The sequence below is a fragment of the Aricia agestis genome, chromosome 1 (assembly GCF_905147365.1).
Source record: "Aricia agestis chromosome 1, ilAriAges1.1, whole genome shotgun sequence".
Classification (NCBI taxonomy): Eukaryota; Metazoa; Arthropoda; class Insecta; order Lepidoptera; family Lycaenidae; genus Aricia; species Aricia agestis.
In genome coordinates, this window is record NC_056406.1 from 5,310,249 (window position 1) to 5,331,164 (window position 20,916).

General features: G+C 37.6%; 3 protein-coding genes across 7 annotated transcripts in view; 1 reads left to right on the forward strand and 2 right to left on the reverse strand.

The window, feature by feature from the left end:
- Nucleotides 1-7,761, reverse strand: part of LOC121726589 — a 73,016-nt gene extending 65,255 nt beyond the window's left edge. Inside the window, exon 1 of the mRNA XM_042114014.1 lies at nucleotides 7,271-7,761. The gene's annotated coding sequence lies outside the window, so the exon portion shown is untranslated. The remainder of the gene's footprint in view (nucleotides 1-7,270) is intronic.
- A 1,963-nt stretch (nucleotides 7,762-9,724) lies between these two features.
- Nucleotides 9,725-14,824, forward strand: LOC121728154. Of its 5 annotated transcripts, none has more exons than XM_042116277.1 (7): nucleotides 9,725-9,967; nucleotides 10,182-10,266; nucleotides 10,812-10,905; nucleotides 12,209-12,311; nucleotides 12,730-12,824; nucleotides 13,125-13,395; nucleotides 13,470-14,824. In XM_042116277.1, exons 1-7 carry the CDS (start codon nucleotides 9,860-9,862, stop codon nucleotides 14,664-14,666), a joined length of 1,953 nt encoding a protein of 650 aa, XP_041972211.1. In that variant the 5' UTR covers nucleotides 9,725-9,859; the 3' UTR covers nucleotides 14,667-14,824. The 5 variants fall into 5 exon arrangements, with proteins under 5 accessions (XP_041972211.1, XP_041972219.1, XP_041972226.1 ...); XM_042116285.1 differs by having other exon boundaries at nucleotides 13,125-13,389; XM_042116292.1 differs by lacking the exons at nucleotides 9,725-9,967; nucleotides 10,182-10,266 and having other exon boundaries at nucleotides 10,824-10,905; nucleotides 12,734-12,840; nucleotides 13,121-13,395.
- A 46-nt stretch (nucleotides 14,825-14,870) lies between these two features.
- LOC121728182 lies at nucleotides 14,871-20,343 on the reverse strand. Its single transcript, XM_042116321.1, has 3 exons — nucleotides 19,756-20,343; nucleotides 19,470-19,634; nucleotides 14,871-15,088 (listed from the first exon to the last, which is right to left on the reverse strand). The coding sequence occupies exons 1-3, from the start codon at nucleotides 20,258-20,260 to the stop codon at nucleotides 15,003-15,005; spliced, it is 756 nt and encodes a 251-aa protein (XP_041972255.1). The 5' UTR covers nucleotides 20,261-20,343; the 3' UTR covers nucleotides 14,871-15,002.
- Nucleotides 20,344-20,916: the final 573 nt, after the last annotated feature.

Sequence of the window (20,916 nt, forward strand, 5' to 3'; positions counted from 1 at the left end):
AATAGGGTAATAGGGGAGGGTAGGGATGGAAAGGGGAGGGAATAGGGGAGGGTAGGGAAGGGAATAGGGTAGGGGATTGGGCCTCCGGTAAATTCACTCACTCGGCGAAACACAGTGCAAGCGCTGTTTCCCGCCGGTTTTCTGTGCCGGCCCGACCCATTCGTGCCGAAGCATGGCTCTCCCATGTATAAATTTAAACAGTATTTTATTATACCATGGTAAAATCCTTTAAACCAATAAGGAAACCTTTTATTGGCTCAACTAAGTGTTTGTGATGACAAGCGAACGAGACGAGAACGTAAACGACTATCTCTAACTAACTATCCTCGTTCCTTCACTTCCTTTAATAGAACGAAAGGATTCATCTGTGAGGCACGTGGTAATGGCGGGTGACGCGATTTAATTGGAAACGCATGTTTATCGTCAGCTGTCAACACCAAACGCAGACTCGAGACAATATTTCTCCAACCAATGATATTCTACTTATACAGATATGTTACATCCATACTATTTTCCGGCTTAAATCTCTTCCGAACAATTTTCAAATTCAAAATTGCAGACATTGACAAATTTGACAGATAATTGAAACAAAAGATACGAAAAACCATTTACATAAAAGAGACAGTTCTATTTTTAAACGTCGAATCGTATCGCTGTCTCTTACTTCGCCTGAGCCTTAGATGAATGATTGGTCTCGCGCTCGCGAGCGCGCGCGTGAGACCAATCATTTATCTAAGGCCTGAGCTATGACGAAAATTCGATTTTTCGATATTGTTCGAAAAAATAATTGAAAATGTAAATAATCGTGGTATTTATTGCAATCAAGACATGTGGTAAGGAGATTCCATGTGTTTTGTTTATTTTCGAGTCATAATTGGTACATTTTCGAAACACGCACGACGTCATTTTCAATTTATTTAGGTAAGACAAGACGCGGCACGTTCGTGACTGCGCTCGATGCAGACTAAACAACAGACGGCCCAATTGGGCCGTATTTGAAGCATCACAACGCGCGCGGTGGTTACATATCTGGTTTGAGTATTTCATCAGTATCTCCAACAGATAATAAATTCACCGATAAGACTACGGCGCTATTGGGATGCGCAGCTGATGATGACAGGTATATTGAAATCCGAATGGTCTCGTGCTCAGCTTTAGTTTTTTTCCTTAATGTCTTCAAACATGCGGTTACTTATTTTGGTATTTTCAACTCAAGATTGGACTAACTGTAAATCAAGTTGCTGTAAACCTTAAATATATATTAATTATTGAGATAGAAATTGTGAAATAGGGACCTGAATCTAAATTAAGGGATCTGAATTAAGTAGAAACAATGAAACTCATAAACGTTATGGTATCCCAGCCAGCCACAATAATTATTCCTAAAGACAGTTATCCACAGTTTACTGTATCATTACGCTATCGTAACTAGGTGAGCTTCATTGTTTCTATGGCATATAAAAACGGAGCACTTTGCAGTTTGCACCTACCACGCCCGATTGTCTTGGGAAGAGACTCGCTTCCCATACTCGAATAACTCGGGCAATCTGACAATAGAAGTCATTTACCTCGACTATACTTTTAGGATATCCTTCAGGTATCTATTATAGGATAGAGGTATTTTTAACTCAGTGGCACACTAGAAGTAGTGGTCCCACATTATTATAAAATACTAGGTAACTGTTGCCCGCGACTTCGCCCGGGTGGACTTTAGTTGATAGCGCGCGATTTCAACAAAATTGGTGTTAAAAGCTTTTATAAAAAAAAAACACTGGTACCCCTTAAATTAAAACAGCTGTGCAGTGTGCACATAATATTTAAATTTTTTTAATAAAACTTTATATATTATGCCAAATTTTAAAGCTTATTAAGTCCCCCAATTACACAACTTTAGCCATAAACTATTTATCATTGATAGGTTTAAGGTTACGTCACTGCATAGATAAAGTACTGAGTTATTTGTAACGTACAATAGAAATAACAATCGAAAAAAATCGAAACTTGAATGTAAAATGATACCACCTCTTATAGAAAGAAGTTTGAGCAAGCGTCAGCGCGATGTAGGAGACGTATTTAAAATATTATGAATTTTCGGAACTTAATTAATAATTTGAACAAATTTACGCATTTTCACCCCCTTACAACCCTTTTTTCCAGTAAAAAAGTAGCCTATGTCCTTTCTCAGGCTTTAGACTATCTGTATACAAAATTTCATTACAATCGGTTCGGTAGTTTTGGCGTGAAGGCGATACAGACCGACAGACAAAGATACTTTCGCATTTATAATATTCTAGTATAGATTTTACAGTAATTTGATAATAATCATGGATTCTTAACAGCTAGCTACTAATCACATGTTATTTTCATCTCGATGCAAGCACTACGTCTCGATTATTTTACCACACATCAAAAACACGTTACACCAATTTCTAAACATAAAATTCCAAACAGACATAATTATGGAAATGAATTCCAAACATAACAGAAAAGTGCACCTAAATCAACAAAATATTCAAACATCGGACGACGCGACGGCACCGAAATGCGAACACAAACTCGGTAAATAGTAAATCAAAATCATAATGTTTTCATGTTTGGACTACAGGTTGCTACGGATGCGTTTATAGAGACGAGGTGTTAAAAACTTGTAAGCTGTGCGTTTTAAAATAAACGCCATGAAAGTTTCAACGCGTAACATAATATTATTGTTTTTATGCAGCTATCGATAAAACATTTATGACTATGAAATCGCTCCATTATAGTAATGATTGTTTTTTGGGGTTGGTACGATGCCAGAATTTAGGAATCAAGATTCAAGAAGTACTTTTTGAGTTCAGTAAGGTTGGGTTGCACCGACTAACTTTAACTATTTAAGCTGTAACTTTTAATATAACTTTAACTACAATGCAAAATATCAAATCTTTGGGTAAAGTTAAAAATGGACGCCATCAAGACGCCATAATTATTTAACCATAACCATAGAGCTCGACAAGGTTTTATTTATGCTCGTAGCGAATAAAGGAACTAACGCTGTCATCATACAAAAACGCCATTTTTGACAGTTATCCTTTACCAGCAGCGCCCCCGCCCACGTTCATTTATAACCTTGTTGGACCAGCTGTCATCTGTCAATTTCTCCCGTCAAAGTTAAGGTTAAAGTTAAAGCCTTAACTATAACCATAACTTTAACCACGCCTCTGGTGCAACCCACACTAAGATTTTTGCATAAAAATATGAGAATAATTAGGTAAGTAATTTATATTTTTATTGGTGACTACACTATCCTATTAAATCAATACTTACCTTTCTTGTATGGCTTCGTTGATAATGTGAGCTACATTGCAAGGCTTATAAGATTATTTAAATAATTAACAAATACTTTGTGTATTTATATTCGATTCTTTCGAACAAGTGGATTAATAGATTTGTGGAGATTATCCGATCTTGTAAAATACTTTATCTATTCAACAGTCGCGACGTTGTTGACTGGTTAAATTTGACGTTAGCTAATTAAAAGCGATAATAAATATCAGTACACTCAATGAATCTCAGAAACTGGGCATTAGTACATATAGACTACTAAATGCGGAAGAAACAACAATGATAACTCTTAATTGAAACCAATAAAATGATCAATGTAGGTAATCATAATAGACCAATTGAGTGTAGGATCTCACAATTGGTACCTGGCTGTCGCAAATCTGGTTGCCTAAGGGCCAACCTACACGTACCACAACCACAACCACACCACCAGGCGCGGTCGCAGCCTGGAATTTTGGGGGGGTCACTCACTAATCTAATATACATATATATTTTTTATCTGCGCCCTCGGACGGTTCTGGGTTGACAGCTGTCTAAGGTGGTTAGGGGATAGCTAGAAATTTCTTTTTATTATTTGGTAAGATTTTAAGATTTTTCAATTTGACCCTAGATTTTGGGGGAGGTCATGTCTCCTGTGACCCCCCCCCCCCCCCCCCCCCCTTCGGACCGTGCCTGCACACCACGTGGTATATTTCGTATTAAAAATTAATAAGATTGTTCACACGTACCACATTTTGCAGTCGTTGTCGACCGCGTGTGTGATACCGACCACATCGTAAACACAACGTTGCGTCGATGCAACGACTGTGCGCGCACGCCGCCGGCACTCTCGCAAGGATAGCAATAATAAAGTTTCCTCTTCGAAATTCATGAGTTTAGTCAACACGTAAAGCCGGAGTCGAACTATATCTGCACACGACGCAACTACTGGCGACTACGCAACCACGTCGACATTTTGTCGGTACCACAACGCAACTACAAAAAGCTGCAGCGACACCATTCACACGTAACCACTGCTTGACGGCATTTTGTCGTTGCGACGTGGTGTGGTTGTGGTACGTATGGGTTGGCCCTTACTTGAATCGCCCTTTATGCTAATTGTAAGCAGCTAATGTTTCTTAGCTAAGAATCGATTTTTTAATAATACATGTTGTCAAACTCTACCCTAGAATGATAAAATCCTGAGTTTTCTCAATTTAATATAAGACAGGAGTTTCATTCCACTCGCCCTATGAAGAAAATTCCGCATACCGCAATAAAATGCGATGTTATTAATAAATTCTATTGGACATTTATTTGGGTATTTAAATTTAAGGATAACACACGGCAGACCCAATAAAATTTGCAATAAAAACCCCCGCTTAATTTATTGCTGGGTTAATTTTCATGAAATAAAAGCACATAGGGTTGCTCGGGCAGTCGGCGACCAAAGGGCGCAACTGGCTGAAACCGGGCCAAGGTCCGCGTTTGTGCGCCGCGAACTGGGTCACTTGGAGTTATTGAAAAATAATTCAAAACGGTCCATCTGTGACGTCACGCTACGTCACACTGTCATGATAGATCTCTTTTGAATTGAATTTTTAACGTCTGACGCGACGCAGCGGCACAAGTCAGCGCTTACACTGCAAGAGACTCTTAACTTAGACTTGGGGAATAGGGAATGTGTAGTGAACATTTTCAAATTAGGGTTGAATAAGGTAGGATTCAAGAAGTCCAAGAAGTACGAAGAAGTTACGTGTTTAAAAAAATAAAAATCAAAATAAAGGACGGACAATTACAGTAGGTACATTTTCATAAAAGACCAAATAAAAATTCAAAGAATGACTGCATAAAGACGAGGTCTAATACATAAATTCGATGTTAGAGAAGGATAGAGAAAATGGATGTTTCGCGGGAGCTATTCGATAAATAGGCCAAGGCCAATGCTGCTGGGCTGAAATTGTTCATAAGGATCAGAATTCTATGCGCAAATATTACAACCGCCGTTCATTGAAAGCTTGGAATAACCTTGCTCCAGCCCTTTGGTTTACCCCATCCTTAGCCCTCGGTTGGTCGCGTGGGGTCTTTAAAAGCCCGGAGTTTGCGAAAACGAGAAAAAACCATATTTAAATTAATCGTAGCAACTCCGCTCTTTTGGTGGCTTCCTAAAAAGAATTATATTTCGATATAATTGCTAGTCATCTGAGCTCGTGTGCATGTATTGTGTGTTACAGATGTGTTAATTCACGCGGTTGGTCACCTGGGGTCTTTAAAGACCCCATGGTCTTTAAAGACCCCAGGTGACCAACCGCGTAACTAAATACGATTTCATATTTTCATACAATTTTCAGACCGAAATGGATTTCTTTTGTGATTTTCATTGTATTTTAATAATAAATCAATTAAAATGCTCGTGTGTTGGTTCTTAATGTTTTATGTCGCTTATAAGAAGTTTTAGACGCACTTTTCCAGAAATGCATATTTTGCTACGTAGACCAAAATGAAGACGATTATTTTTTGGTGATGATTAGAATCTAATTGTCGGTATATTTACCATGCGTTTAATGTATTAGAACAGAAAAATTTATAAAATTTAGTAGGTTTTGGTGCTGAAAATTTGTCAATATTTAACATTCAATAGTTTATATATTATTTCGACTTTGCTTTTTGAATTTCAATCTAAGTTATAGGAAATTTAACTGTTATTTTAGTTATCTACGCGTTTTACCACAATTTATAAAAATTAAGTTGATTTTTTAAATTTTCCTATCTGACGGTATCTACTTGAAATTTTTTGACTTCTATTTTTAAAATGTGAGTTTTGGTTATAAATATTCAAAATATTATTATTGTTTTTATGAAATCTTATTTATATTGAATTAAATAACAATAATATATAGAAAAAAGTTAAGAAATATATATACATTTATGCCATTTTTATGTCATTTAATTTTCGGGCTTTCAAAGACCCCAGGTGACCAACGGTGTTATTTTAAAAGCGCGACCAACCGAGGGTTATAAATGGATAGCGCGATTCTGGACATTGCGTTTAAAGTTATTTTACCACTGATAGTACGTTTATGCTATCGATATTATAAAAGGCGACCACCATTCCCATAAGTCTTGAGTTTGCATCTCTAAGGCGAAATCTATGACAATAATATAATCTTTAACGCTTTAAGACTATTGTCGATATTAGTGATTGGTGATTTCTGCCACTAAAGGAAAGGATCGAGAGACAAAGAACTAAAAAGTGGTATGTTGGCACGAGGCTGGTAAAGGAATCATAATATAATAAAGCCCATTGATTCCACTCCTATAAATCTGCAATAGTTATAGTAAATGTATTTTAGGGAATTGACATGTCGAATTTCAACTGAAGTATCAAACGTACCAAGCAAATTTTGCATCTACCATATTATTGCTGATGCAAAAATTGCATGGTTCTGTCATTTTACTGTAATGATTGTAGTTTCATCTAAGTTCAGGGTCATGTGTTTTCTTAGCCGACTAGCATTTAGGGTCTAGCCAGTTATGCTGAGGTTGGTTCGAGCTTTCGAGGATATTGGAATTGCCCAGGCTAATTAATATACATATATTATACCGATCCCATTGGGCCACGCAGAAAAGTAGAGCTAATTTGCCGACAATTGGCAGGAACTCTAGGGGTCAAGAGTCAAGACCGGTAGAACGTCTCCGGTTTCTGCTGTCAGTTTTGTTTGCCGTTGTGCCGGTTTCCATGAACACAGCTTCTTATAGATGCTTATCAACTCGTTTACTGATCGTTGCACAAGAAAAGCCTCATGTTCATTGAATCGCAAACCAACAAATTATGCAGGTTCATTATCCGAAATATCATTAATTCAGAGTCGCAGTAATCGCCGCGAGAATATGTTAAGACCGTTTAGGTGACCGTTATGGTACTTGCATAATAGCGAGGCAAGTGAATACAAAACAGGATTTTACTCACCAAGCCGAGTCGCAGTCGGCCCACTCTATTTGTGCTCGTGTCGATGACGAAAGAGATCGCATTCGCAGCCTCCACTGGCCCGAGATTCACTCACTTTTTATAGGCTCCTTCACTTAAATCGTTGTTTTAACATGTGCAGACAATAGAAACGTTCACGAATGTTTTTTTTCTGATTTAATCTACAATTAAACCGTGTGCATGTTAAGTATTTGTTAAAACAAACATGAAATTTTCGACGGAGCTGGAAAAACACCTTTGTGGAAAGGCATGAATCGATTTTTTTAATTTAAATAACACTTATTATTTTTAACAAACTGTACCATCACTTTCGTTGCATACTTTGTTTATTCACTGTCCTATTCACATTTTTAATTTAATTTACTTGAACATAAATTAATCAAAATATTAATGTCAATGTTCTTTACACAAAAGAAAGTTCCACAACCCGCACGTCTGTCCACGCCACCTGCGTAAATCTGACTGACGTGCGATGCGTCGCCCGTCGGTGGCCGCCCGTTAAGCGCGAGCCGCGAGCGGGCTGAGTTGCCAGTTAACTACAATATTATCCCAGAGGCCAGAACAAAGACTAAGCATATTCGCGATAGAAGCTGTTGATTTATTAATATTGAGGTAGAGTGTTTTATTAATAGAATCTAACACCCCATAACATTAATTTGTAGGTACTTATAATATTTAAATTGTTAAGACTCGAGACTCGAGGACAAAGGTAGAGCTTCAAAGTTACCGTAATATTATTTCTTTCTTGTAATAATATTTTCTGACTTCTTCTTAATATAGTTTAGTCATACAGTAAACTGTACGCATTGTTTATTATTATTATTATTATTAAGACTGAAGAGCGATTGACCATTATTTGGATCCACTTTATTATTTAATAATGAATTTTCTTCATAATATTATGTATAATATAACTTACGTATCTAAAATTACGGGATCATATCTTAACAACAATGATATTCTACTTATACAGATATGTTACGTCCATACTATTTTCCGGCTTAAATCTCTTCCGAACAATTTTCAAATTCAAAATTGCAAACATTGACAATTTGGCAGATAAGTGAAACAAAAGATACGAAAAACCATTTACATAAAAGAGACAGTTCTATTTTTAAACGTCGAATCGTATCGCTGTCTCTTTCTTCGCCTGAGCTATAACGAAAATTCGATTTTTTTCCAGATTGTTGGAAAAAATAATTGAATATGTAAATAATCGAGGTATTTATTGCAATCAAGACATGTGGTAAGAGATTCCATGTGTTTTGTTTACTTTCGAGTCATAATTGGTACATTTTCGAAACACGCACGTCGTCATTTTCAATTTATTTAGGTAAGACAAGACGCGGCACGTTCGTGACTGCGCTCGATGCAGACTAAATAACAGACGGCCCAATTGGGCCGTATTTGAATCTTCACAACGCGCGCGGTAGTAACATATATCTGCTTTGAGTTTTTCATCATTGCTTAACAATAACAAAGTTATTGTTTACCCAAACGTATTTTCCTTTAAATTTGGGAAATTATCTTATTTAGCAACCCCAAAAGCTGACAGCAGCGGGGCTAAAATGGTAACATTTAGCAATTCCTCACAATCAATTCAGCAAATGAATTGTGAAAACTGTCAAACTGACAAATGTCAAATCAGTACGAATTACTAGACATGAATTGCCAGCAGAGTTCCATTTTGCGATTTAGAAAAAATGAATCATATTATGATTCATATCATGATTCTACAAAGCAACCATTTTAGCCCCGCTGATGTCAGTATGTCCAGGCTCGTACTTGACCGGCGCCTCCTAATCATTACCAGCCCAAATAATACCCGGCTGCAACTTGATAAAACATAAAAATGTTTAAAAGAGTAAAGACTAATGCTAAACATTGCGTGATGGCACTTTTTTCGTGTCTCTTGCCTTTTGTTGTTATTACTTTTCTCACATTTTCCTTCGTCACCCATCTACATACTCCTTTATGACACTTATCATTAGGTAATACCAATACTTAATTACGCCAGCGTAGTTAAGTAATAATTAAATGTTACTTAAAAACTATGCTAAAACTCGCGTTCAAACCCTGCACCATTATCTTATTATTTATTAAGATAAGAAGTTGGGTTAGGTTGCATTTAGCCTTTTTATTCTGTGTGGATTCGTAATAACCTCAGTCGGCTTTTCTGCCTTCAGATTAATGACCAGCATGCAGCATGCTCCTATAATATAATTCTGAGATTCTGCTCCAGTCTACAAATAACAAAAACTCCAGTTCTATATGCTAAAAAACTTAAAATACTTACCTCATGAGTTTTCCGACGGTAGGTAACAGTTACAACCTTTTTTGACCAAATTAAAAAAACGTCACGAGACAAGCCAACGAGATGACTTTCGCAAAAAAATCGAACCACAATTCGAAATGAAAAAAATATTATGATGTTTCGTGTCTATCAAAGAAACAATATTTTCTAATCGGAGATTTTGAATTGACAAAACTTAAATATCTGTACAATTTTATAGCGTTTATTGATGAAACTATTTCGTTTAGGGTAGCAGTGTAGCGATGATGTCACATTGAATGAGCTTCCAGGTGGACCGGCTTTCTTCTGCATGGGCCCATATCGCCCGGTGTGCGGACCCCACCTGGACCCCCGAGCCACGGGATGCTTTCACTGTCGCCAACCAGGTAGATATAGGACAGCTAGTACTTGGAAGATGGTACCAAAGACAAGATCCAACTTGATTTTTTTTTGTCTCAAAACCCCTAGACTTAATTTTTTACAAATTCTTGCGGCCCTTGCCAAGATTGTCTCGTAAGTAGTATGATTTAAGATAGTTGCGAGCATAGAGCATAATTTGATTCTAAATTTGCGAAATGTAACATTATTTATATGTTTTAGCGCCTTTTGGCTCAACATTGTAAGATATCGCAAGTTTTTCGGGATTTGTCAAAGTCTTCGCTATACAGTCAACATGAAAAAACAGGTTCGTTTCTGTCAGCTGTCAGCCACCAACCCTTTATCAACTCCTGAGTCTCTTGAGTCTTGGACTTGTGTTAGCTGTCTCCATGAGCTACGGTGATCTCTTTTCAAAGAAAAGAAACAGACCGATCGTGTAAATAAAATAAAAAAACTTACCAGTAAAATCCTTTATATTTGGACGAGCAAAAGGATACTATAAACACTATGATGAACATCGCTTTTCACCAGGCGATCAGTCATCTTCTTTGTTTTCCTATAGGAAAGCAAGGAAGCTGATTGATCACATAAATATTTTTTTATTTACTTACCGTAAAAATCTTGAATTCTCAAAGCAAAACACTATCAACCAATGTCCAATTGTTCTATAGTATTTTGTGTCCGACTTGCGCTATATTATAGGTACCTAAGGTATCTATTGCCATCTGGTTTCTTAATCATCAATAAAATGAACAGGCGTGAGAGCATACCTTTGCTACACTTTAACATTCCTTACACTGCGGGAATATTTCTCAATTTTATATTTAATGTTTAAAATATTTCTGGCAACAGAGAATGGATGTATTGGACTTAGATCAGTCAAGGACGTCATCCCTGAGTCCAGACTGGCACAGTTCTACGGAGACTTCTATTACGATGATGCCAGGTACAAAAACACATACACATAAAACATTAAATTATACAGAATAAGTATAAAGTCTGGTCGCAGAGCACATAGGCATCGATTATTATCACAAACATATCAACCTATTTCATTTGCCCGCGAATATATTTCTATCGTGCTTCTATTGTGTGCTTGTGTGCACGCGATAGCAAATATTATATTCGTGTAAAACATGAATGAGACATGTGGGCCAAATCATAAAAAATATTTGTGTTCCACGACCGGACTTTCTTCCTAAGGCCTGTTTCACCACGTCCATATACAGCTAAACCTGGGTCGGTGACAACTGGATAAGTGAGAAAACTGTATAAGTGAGAGTAATAGCTAGGACCCGTCATTTTAAGCACCCAAAACCTCTATTAGCGAGAAACAGAAACCTCTGTTAGAGAGAGTCGTTTTTCTCTCATGGACCTCTGTGAGCGAGACTGGTTCTTTTCTATACCTCTATAAGCGACAGTCAAGGTTTATTTTTTTATTTACATACACAGTAACAAATGAGAAAACAAATTACAAATTGAACATCTTCTACAATTTAACATCTGCTATTTTATGACTCATTCATAACTTTCGTCAAACTTCCTACCATTGTTTTTGTATTGTTTTCTCGTCAATATTGTACCCATTCTATTCCGTTGAGCTAAAAAACTTTGTTTTTTATCGCATTCTTTTTGAACGAACTTACTCAGTTTATGGTTAACCAATTGCGAAAGAAAGTTCTGTTCTGTATCATGTCAAAACGGAAAATTAAAGTACTGTTATTGTGTGATAAACTTAAAATAGTGAATGCGTTTGAATGCGGTTGTTCATCAAGCAATATCCGACAAAATATGAGTTAGAGAAAAACATTAAATATAGAAAAACAGAAAACCAAATGAAATTAACGGATTTTTTTAAATGTAAATAAGTTCTAAACAAAATAAAATTACATAGTCCATGAATTTTTGACTTGTCATTTGCTTACTGCGTACCTCTATAAGAGAGAAACGCTAACCTTGTACCTGAATAAGCGAGAAACTCGGGTTAGTGAGAAACCTCTATGAGCGAGAATGAAATCGTGTTCCCTTGAACTCTAGCTTATCCAGGTTTGGCTGTAGTGCCGAGGATAGGCTATCCACCACTTAACTTGACAGATAGAGTATGGGGAATCTGTCAAAAAAGTTGTGGATAGCTTACCCGGCACTTTATCAGGAAGTGTTGAAACAGGCCCTTACGCTATTTAAAGACAAGGGTTTCGCAGTGCTTTTTAACTAAAAATACCATTTACTAAGATCAACACAAATTTTAGGGAGAATTGTTATTTGACTGTAACAAGCAACAGATCGAACGAACGCTGCAATTTCACCAGATATGAAAATTCCGATCAGACTGAATGTTGGATGTTGCCAGAGGTAAAAATATTTACAATGTGTAAGACAATAATCAATTATGATGCAGGTGATGGCTCAACGCAGAGGCGTGTAAGACTTTGCAGTATAATGATACTGCTAAGGTTCTTAACACAGATTATAAAAATCTGCAACTGCTAAGGGCTTGGGTTTGGCGCGCCGAGTCGTATGAGATAATGACAAATGACAATAACAGCCTATGAAAACCGCGCACTAGCAGCCACAAATGTCCCTATCGTATTTCCTGGCTACAACAGCTCATGCCCACTAGCCAGGCTGCGGCAACAATTACGAGTATACCCGATATATGAACTGGTGGACCTCTTCGATCAACGATAGGCCACAGCGTCTATAATAACCCATAATTATTTCCCCTGAAGTTAACACAATTTACTTGTAAATTTATTCCGTTTTGTTTTAGGTAGAGTACTGGTTCAGAAAGCTGACGTACGAAAATGGCGACGGAAACGTGAGCAGGCGACGTCGCCACTGCAAGACGCTGGCGGAAGAGGAATTGTGCGTTCACAATTTTGTAACTATGCACTTTATAATTTTATATAAAGTTATTTGTTTTTAGTTACATTATTCCTCGTTTCCTCGTCATAGAAAGTATGCATGTAGAAAGCTTAATAATTGACTCCAATTCACATATTATTTGATTTGAGCGAGGTTGCATTTGAGACATGTATTACGATCAAAGACAAACAGTACTGCTGCTGCGCAAGAAAATAGACAATATATCTACTATTTACAGCAAACTTTCAGTTAAAAGTCGAAAGCATTCGTGACAACTAACTTTTATCTATCGGCAGCTAGTGAGCGCTGGGTCTCGTCAGGAGAGAGAGCCAGGGAGGAGACCGCCTTGGAGGCGCGTATCCGGGGGGTGCGGGTTCTGTGGCAGAACAACCCCCAACGCACCAGCTTTACGAGAGGAAACACACCAGGGCCTTTTGCCCGGGACCCAAGCCCACCCGCGCCTCGAAAGATGCGCACGCGCCGCCGCCAGCCGCGCCGACTCGCCATCTCCGTCCAACAGAATGCTGCTCTTCCTAATCAGCTTCTCTGTAGTTCTCCTACTAAGGTTATGGTAACTACAGTTTTATCACATGAGCTCTGCGGTGTTGTGGTTTAGAATAAATGATGCTCAAATAACATTCTTAGTTTCAGCTGGACGTGTCACGTCAGCCTCCTCTGAATTTTCGGCGAGCGTTGGGTCGTCTTGCCAACAACCACCAGATCGCGGGCCGAGGTGCGGCTTTCCGGCGCACCATCTATCGCACCGCTCAAGCGAAGTGCACTGGGCTCGCCACGAGCCAGAAGCCAGCCCGAGCCGCCGACAAAAAACACGGCACATGGTGGCCCCGAGATTCTGACGCAGATAATGCTAATACGGTGGAAGTCAAAATAAATCAAGAGAAAACAAGTGATTTGAATAACAACGAGAATGATGCTAAAATTGAAAATGAAACAAAGGAAATCGAAAATAAGAAAAAAGATGTCCCCGAAAACGAGGAAGGAAATAATCAAAAAGTATCTCCTGCGTCGAGCGCCGAAAACGAGAGAAAGAAACGTCTGTACAGCACCGTACTGAGTATGACTCCTCCGTCGCCTGTCAGCACGACTCCAGGGGGATCTCGACCGCAAAAATTCACGCCCGGTCTCATAAAACTGAACCCGAAAATTGTTTTCCTGACCAGACCTCGACCGTCGAATTCGAGCAAATTCGAGGAGCTCGAGAAACAGGCGTTGGAGCAGTACAAGCCATCCGACGAGAGCATAGACACGAAGTTTCGCGAACTGGAGCGCCAGGCCGAGGAGCAGTACAGCCCCAGCAATAGCATCACGAGCTGCGGCAGCCACTCCAGTAACACGATAACACTCCAGGACAACGGTAGCAACCAAAACAGAAAACACCCTAAAAACAGCAGCAAAGCCATACCTCTCGACAGTGTGGTAATATACTCCCAAAATTTTCCCGACCTCAGCAGCAGGGGGCGTACAAAAAGTATCGCAAATTTAAAAAACTTCCACACCCCCCCAAGGGGGGAAAAAAAGGAGCAACCCCATAGGACTCACAGGACGATGAAAAGTGCCAAACTCAAAGCGCATAGGGCATCATCAGACACCGAATATTATGAGCAAGATATCACTCAGGCGGTCCATAAAAATCCTGTAAAATGGAAAATTCAAGCAAAGAAGCGGCACTTATCCTTTTCAGTATCTGAACCCTCTTCTGATGAGGAAGCTGCAAGAATACCGATAAAAGGTGCAAGAGTTACCAAAAAGAAAAATATAAATAACAAGGCTAAGGTGTTCAACCAGGGAGCTGGAGATTTGCAGAAGTCTAAATTACATTAACGTTCAATGTTGTAGATCAAGTCTCTTGAAATATTATTAGTTTCTTGGTTGCTTGTGGAATTTTCTTATCATTATAATATCCATAATATTAAATTTGTTTAAAAAAATCACCTTTCTTATATAAAAAAATTGTTGCGCCAAGTGCTGAATAAATGATTGGGCCGAAGGAACATGCATTTTGATAAACCAATTAAAACAACCAAATTTCCTAATAAATCTACTCTTATATTACCAGTAACAAGTCAAATATAAATCTTTTTATCTCTTAAAATATAACTTCATAAGCTCAACATTCATATCAAATAATAATTATTAATTAATTGCTCTATCGAAAGTTTAGTCCTCTAGAAATTTCTCCAAGTCCGTGCTATCGTTGTCCAGCTGAATCTGTTCTAGAGACAGTTGTGGGGCAGGGGAGGATCCTGAAATTTAAGTTTATGAGAATATAAGTTGTGGCTTCAAAGATACCATGACTTGAAAAGCTTAAGACACATCTGACATCTAATAATGATAACCCAAGTTATCTCATACAAACATACAAAACTTAAAAAATAAAAGTAAATATAATATAATGTTTATAACATTAAGCCGCCCAATAGCGCACTAGCGCGCTACAGCGCCGTGCGGGCGGCGGCCATCGAGATAGAATAGATACTTTATAGTATGAAACCGCCATAGACCACGTGCACCTGGCGGGCGGCGGCCAGCGGCCACACCATACTTTCGATGGCCGCCGCGACCTAGCCGCTAGTGCACTATTGGGCTAGACGGTCGAGCAGGTCATGGACTACATCAGAAGCAAGACCCACTTCGTCTTGAGGGTCGAGCGCTTGGAGTCCCGCCACAAATTAAATTTTAGTTCCTTTGTGGTGAGAGTCCCGACGCACCATCTACCGACCTTCGAGAAGGAGGAGTTCTGGCCGATTGGAGTCGTCTACAGGAGGTTCCGAGGACGACTTCCGAACACGTCGCGCCCCACGTCGCAGACAATACGTGTTTAGTGTTTTAGTGTTAGTGTTAGTTTTTAGTATAATTGTACGTATGTTAGTCTATAAGGTATTTATAATATGGGCCAAGATGCCTGAGTTAAATAAATAAATAAAAATAAAGGTGCCGGTTGGCAGCGGACGACATGAAGCAACCGCTTACCGCAGATAACGCGTCCTCGCGACACTACTGGTTTGTATGTATTTCTATGAAATACCCTGCGCAGCTAGCGACACATTCTTAGAAATACTTAGAAATGTCGTGTCGCGACGTCGTCTGCTGCAACTTCATGTAGTAGTCGGCTTCCAACTTGTACCTTTAGCCCGGGCGCACACTAGCGGCCAGGCCATCGAAAGTATGGTGTGGCCGCTGGTCGCGTTGCGGCCAGGTGCGCGTGGTCTACGGCGGTTTCATACTAAGGTGATTATCTCGACGGCCGCCGCGGCCTGGCCGCTAGTGCGCGCCCGGGCTTAGGCTGTTTGTACACACACGCCGCAGCGGCACCGTGTGTAAGGCTGTTTACCTTACCTTGTGGTGCCGGCCGCTCCATTACTCACCCTTGTATTTCTAAGTAAAGGACCCATAGAAGTACAAGGATGAGTAATGCAGCAGCGCGTGTGTAAACACCCTTACGGCCGTTCCCAATATTTGATCTATCTCTGGTTTTGCCCTACTAGAGATAGGAATAGCTCACAATTGACATAAAATATATGTCTCTAATGTCTAATGTGAGTTATTCCTATCTCTAGTAGGGCCAAACCAGAGATAGATCAAATATTGGGAACCGCCGTTAGGGTGTCAGTTTCTTATCGTTTTTTGCGTACATGTATGAACTATAAAATAGAAAAACTAACTAAACAATGTCCGGGGGACATTTCGATGGGGTTCCCAAGATATTATAAGTATGTAAAGTTACTAGATTTTTTCAGTAGTATTAGAGTAAAATAAAACAAACTAATTTATCAATTACAATGAAAATTACAATTATAATGTAAGTAAATAATAAAAATATTAATGACAAGCATTATAGTATGAGAAACAATAGCACTATTTTCGAAAATCTGCCATAACTCCTCTTCCGTCAAGGGTCTTGAACGGCGGTTCATTAAATGAATAAAGCCGAAGAAAACACCAAACTAAAAGTAAATATTGTGCTGTGTGCACAAGTTGATTGATAGGTATTAAAGGAAACGAAAAAAATAAAATAATTAATGCGGAATTTAATAAATTCACTGAGTGCACCACATGTGAGTAGATGAAAATATAGTTCATACGAGTGTACATCATAATTCATGGGGGTCTTGCAAAAAAAAAAAAAAAAAAAGCAATTATAGTGGCTAAATATGATTTTATGTTAAACTAGCGGCCCGCCCCGGCTTCGCACGGGTGGACATTGATTTTTAAATATTTTTTCAATTTTTATTTCTTAGTCAATCTTTATGTTAAGCAGAACATAAAAATGGTTTACACTAAACGTAATGAATTAATGAAGCAATATAATATTATCCCATCAATGAAGCGGCACCCGGCTGTCGCATAACTATTATATTATAAATCTATTTTGTCTGCGATTCCCATGATCGAGGTAATAATAATTAATATTTACGTGGACTCTCCGGGCGAGCACACCCGCGCGGCGCGCCTTGACGACGCCCAATTCACAACGTGCAGCAGAAATCGTAATATTTTAATTTCGCCATAACATTAAAACCAAACGTCCAATTTTAATAATTCAAAGACCAAATATTATCTACATTAACTGTACTTAGTAATGAAATAATTTATTTTGATAAGAATTAATGCCATGAGTAAAATAAAGGCATTTAAATGTAGTCCAAAAACATTTCAAGATTTTTTAATAAAAAAATGGTTATTGTGCCTCACTCAACATAGATAGGTATAGTGTGTCGCGGACTTTTTTGTAGATATTTAAAGGATATATACTTAGAACATTTTATGGTTCTATCTTTTATAGTTTAGGCAACGTACACGAAAAATTAACATTTCTGGTTGATTTTTTACACCTTGCGTCCGAAAATCCCAAATATCTTACGGAACCCTATTTTTTTCCAAAATAAAATTTAGCCTATGTTCAGCAGAATTAATGTAGGATTCCAATGGTAAAAGAATCTTTCAAATCGGTCCAGTAGTTTCGGAGCCTATTCAAGACAAACAAACAATCAAATCTTTCCTCTTTATAATAGTAGTGTAGATATAATATGTCATGTCATTTCTTAACTTATTTAAAAAAAACGTGTTTGCACGTGAGGGGACTACCTAGCAATTTGTAGCTACACTGTTAACCCTTTAACCGCCGAGCTTAAAATCAATTGTCGTGCCTCTAGCGCCGGCACCATAAATCGAAAAATTTATACCTACAACAAATAGTGATGTGCAACACTTATCTTTTTCGATGTCGATTATTTATTTCTTAATTTATAATTTATATAAAGTATAAACTGATATCTAATATTTGAATCCATAATGTTGTTAGTAAATATACAACGCTGGCAAAAACATTAGCTAAAAACAGCTTGAATAGTGAAGTGACATAATTCCCGATATTTGTTATTACATTTAAATAATATTAATTTCATAGTTTCTACGGATTAAATAATTGAGTTGTTTAAATATATAACCTACTACAATATAGATTTTCAATAGTGGATCGATATCCCCTCCCCTTTACATGCATACAATTTCATCTAAATGTCGTAGCAGGCAGACAGATAGGAAAGCGTTACTTTGTAATTTATTGTAAGTTTATTTCTAATTTAAGTATCCACTACAATCACATTTATCGATAGCATCATTATAAATACAACACTAGTGGAAAATTCTAGAAGGCGGCACTCGCTTATGACGTCAGAAGCGGTCGTCTTTTTCCGATCGTGGCGCAGGGTGTGCTGACAACATTCGTTTCTAAACATGCAACGGCTAGGGATGGGAATCGTCAATTCAATCACTGAAATTTTTATACTATATTTATTATAAATTAAGTAAAAAAAACACGTTTATTTGTTCAGTAACCATTGCTTTATTTGTTTAATAATAAATTAGTTAGTAAAAACAAAAAAGTTTTAATTTATGTGGATTTTTGTATCAGTAAATTATTGCTTATATCCCATCCCTACTGTCGGATTTTTCCGACTCGGATTTTGGACATCAATACACTTTTCTAAGAATATTTTCAGTAATTTATTTAACTTTAGACATTATTTTTAGGTCTTCTAATTAAGAAACTAAAGTGTACTCAATTGTAAATGATTACTTCGTTAACTATTTACCAAGTATAAACATTATTTTAATTTAATACAGTGCTATCAAACAAAAAAGGCAGATTAGCCGAGTAATGGTACTGGTCGTAAATATCCGACCTTGGCCAAATGGGCACGAAAATATTTGTCGGATTATTCCGACTTTGCCGGCTAAAGGGTTAACATGTTAATTCATAGAACTTAATAAAAATTAGTATTATCATTTCTTGAGTTAGAAACATGAAAGTTTATTGATGTTTGCTTAAATAGGGTCTGTTTTTACCTTTGTATAAGGAACCACAAAAACAAAAAGGAGAAAACTATCCATCTTTGTTATTATACTATGTTAATGGGGATGAAGTCGCGGGCAACAGCTAGTTATATATATTCTAAGTCATTATGAGAATTTGTACCGATCATGGAAATAGACAAAAAAGAAACACCTTTAGTATAATAAAATAAAAGAGTTGTCGCATCTAGGTTACTGATACAACAACTCTTTTATTTTATTAAATATCTTATATTTTATAACCTAGAAGCATAAAGGACAAGAACCTACCAGTTGGAATGTTTCCGCTCAGTTTGTATCTGGCTACATCACTCTGGAACGCAACTGCACTAATTTCCCGTTTCAGCTGCAGCTCTGCCAGTTGTTGTTTTTCCCTTTCTGTACTTTTTTTCATGTTTTCTGTAGCTAGAGAACTTCTGATTTCCTCCAACCTCTCTGAAATGTTCAATTTCCAGTAATGATTATAATATAATTTTTATTATTTCTCTTGTCCGATTGGAACTCATGGATTCAAAAACTTAAAATTAGAAATACAGTAATTGACAAGCCAACTCACCCATTTTCTTCTCCTTGTATAATGTGAGCTGATAATGATGATCAAGTTTTCTGTTCTCCATTTTATTCCTTTCGACGATATCCTCAAAGTCGAGTAACTGTTCCTCTACATCCTTCAGTAACGTCTGAACGTTTTTAAGACTGTCCATGCATTGTGCTACCGAAGCCGTCAAACTAGGGAGGTGAGCTACATTGTAAGCAAACTCAGTTGCTTGTTGCAATTTTAGTTTAGTTTCAGCGTGTATCGCTAGAATCAATTCGTCCACTGCTTCAGCTTCTTTCGCATTTTTCTCGGCGTTTTCGTGAAGTTCCTCCCATTGCTTTTGAAAATGCTCAAGTAACTCCCCACCAGCTCCATAGTTAACTTTACTTTCGCTGCTCGGTTTCTGTTTCTCTTTGAAAATGTTGGTTACTTTTTGAACTTCTTGCAAAGTCTGCCTTAAATTGTTGCTCGAACTCAGTCCATCTTGGACAACCGAAATAAAATCTTTTAGGTTTCCTAACATGCTAGAAAATAGGAATACTCAGTTGTAAAATAAATTCTGCTAAATGTAAACAAAATATCTTTACATTTATTACATTGACAGTCGAGTGTCAACTTGTCAAGCTGACTGCTGACCACAGATTACTAGTATATATTTGTAGACTGCTGACATATCTGAAAAAAATGTCAATGGGAAAATCCCTATGTTAAAGGATGAGAAAATCCATAGAAAATCCCCAGGAATTGGAAAATTACTTACGTTCTGGGCCAGGGAGGGGCAAATCAGATTTTTCATAAGCTAGGTGTTTATAAAAAATAAAAAAATTATAATTTTAGTACTAAAAATATTATATTGCAAAGAAATGGCAAAAATTCGTTTTCTTAATTTTTATAGATAAAAGTACTAGATAATGTACTTAGTAGGGACGTCAACATGATCAAGGGGGGGGGGCAGCTAAAGCCTGAGAAAGGACATAGGCTACTTTTTAACTGGAAAAAGGGGTTGTAAGGGGGTGAAAATGCGTAAATTTGGTCAAATTAACTTAGTTCCAAAAACTCAAAACAGATGGCACCAAGAGTCCCCTAAATCGCGCTATTGCTTGCTCATGCGTATTGCTATAAGAGGTGGTACCATGTTGAACTAAGTTTTTACGATTATTTCGATTGTTATACACGTTA

Coding starts and splice junctions, on each gene's coding strand:
- LOC121728154 (XM_042116277.1), top strand. CDS start 9,860: ATGAGCTTCCAGGTGGACCGGCTTTCTTCTGCATGGGCCCATATCGCC. Junction 9,968..10,181: donor CTTTCACTGTCGCCAACCAG/GTAGATATAGGA, acceptor TATATGTTTTAG/CGCCTTTTGGCTCAACATTG. Junction 10,906..12,208: donor TTCTATTACGATGATGCCAG/GTACAAAAACAC, acceptor CACAAATTTTAG/GGAGAATTGTTATTTGACTG.
- LOC121728182 (XM_042116321.1), bottom strand. CDS start 20,260: ATGTTAGGAAACCTAAAAGATTTTATTTCGGTTGTCCAAGATGGACTG. Junction 19,635..19,755: donor ATACAAGGAGAAGAAAATGG/GTGAGTTGGCTT, acceptor TGAACATTTCAG/AGAGGTTGGAGGAAATCAGA. Junction 15,089..19,469: donor GAGCGGAAACATTCCAACTG/GTAGGTTCTTGT, acceptor CTTAAATTTCAG/GATCCTCCCCTGCCCCACAA.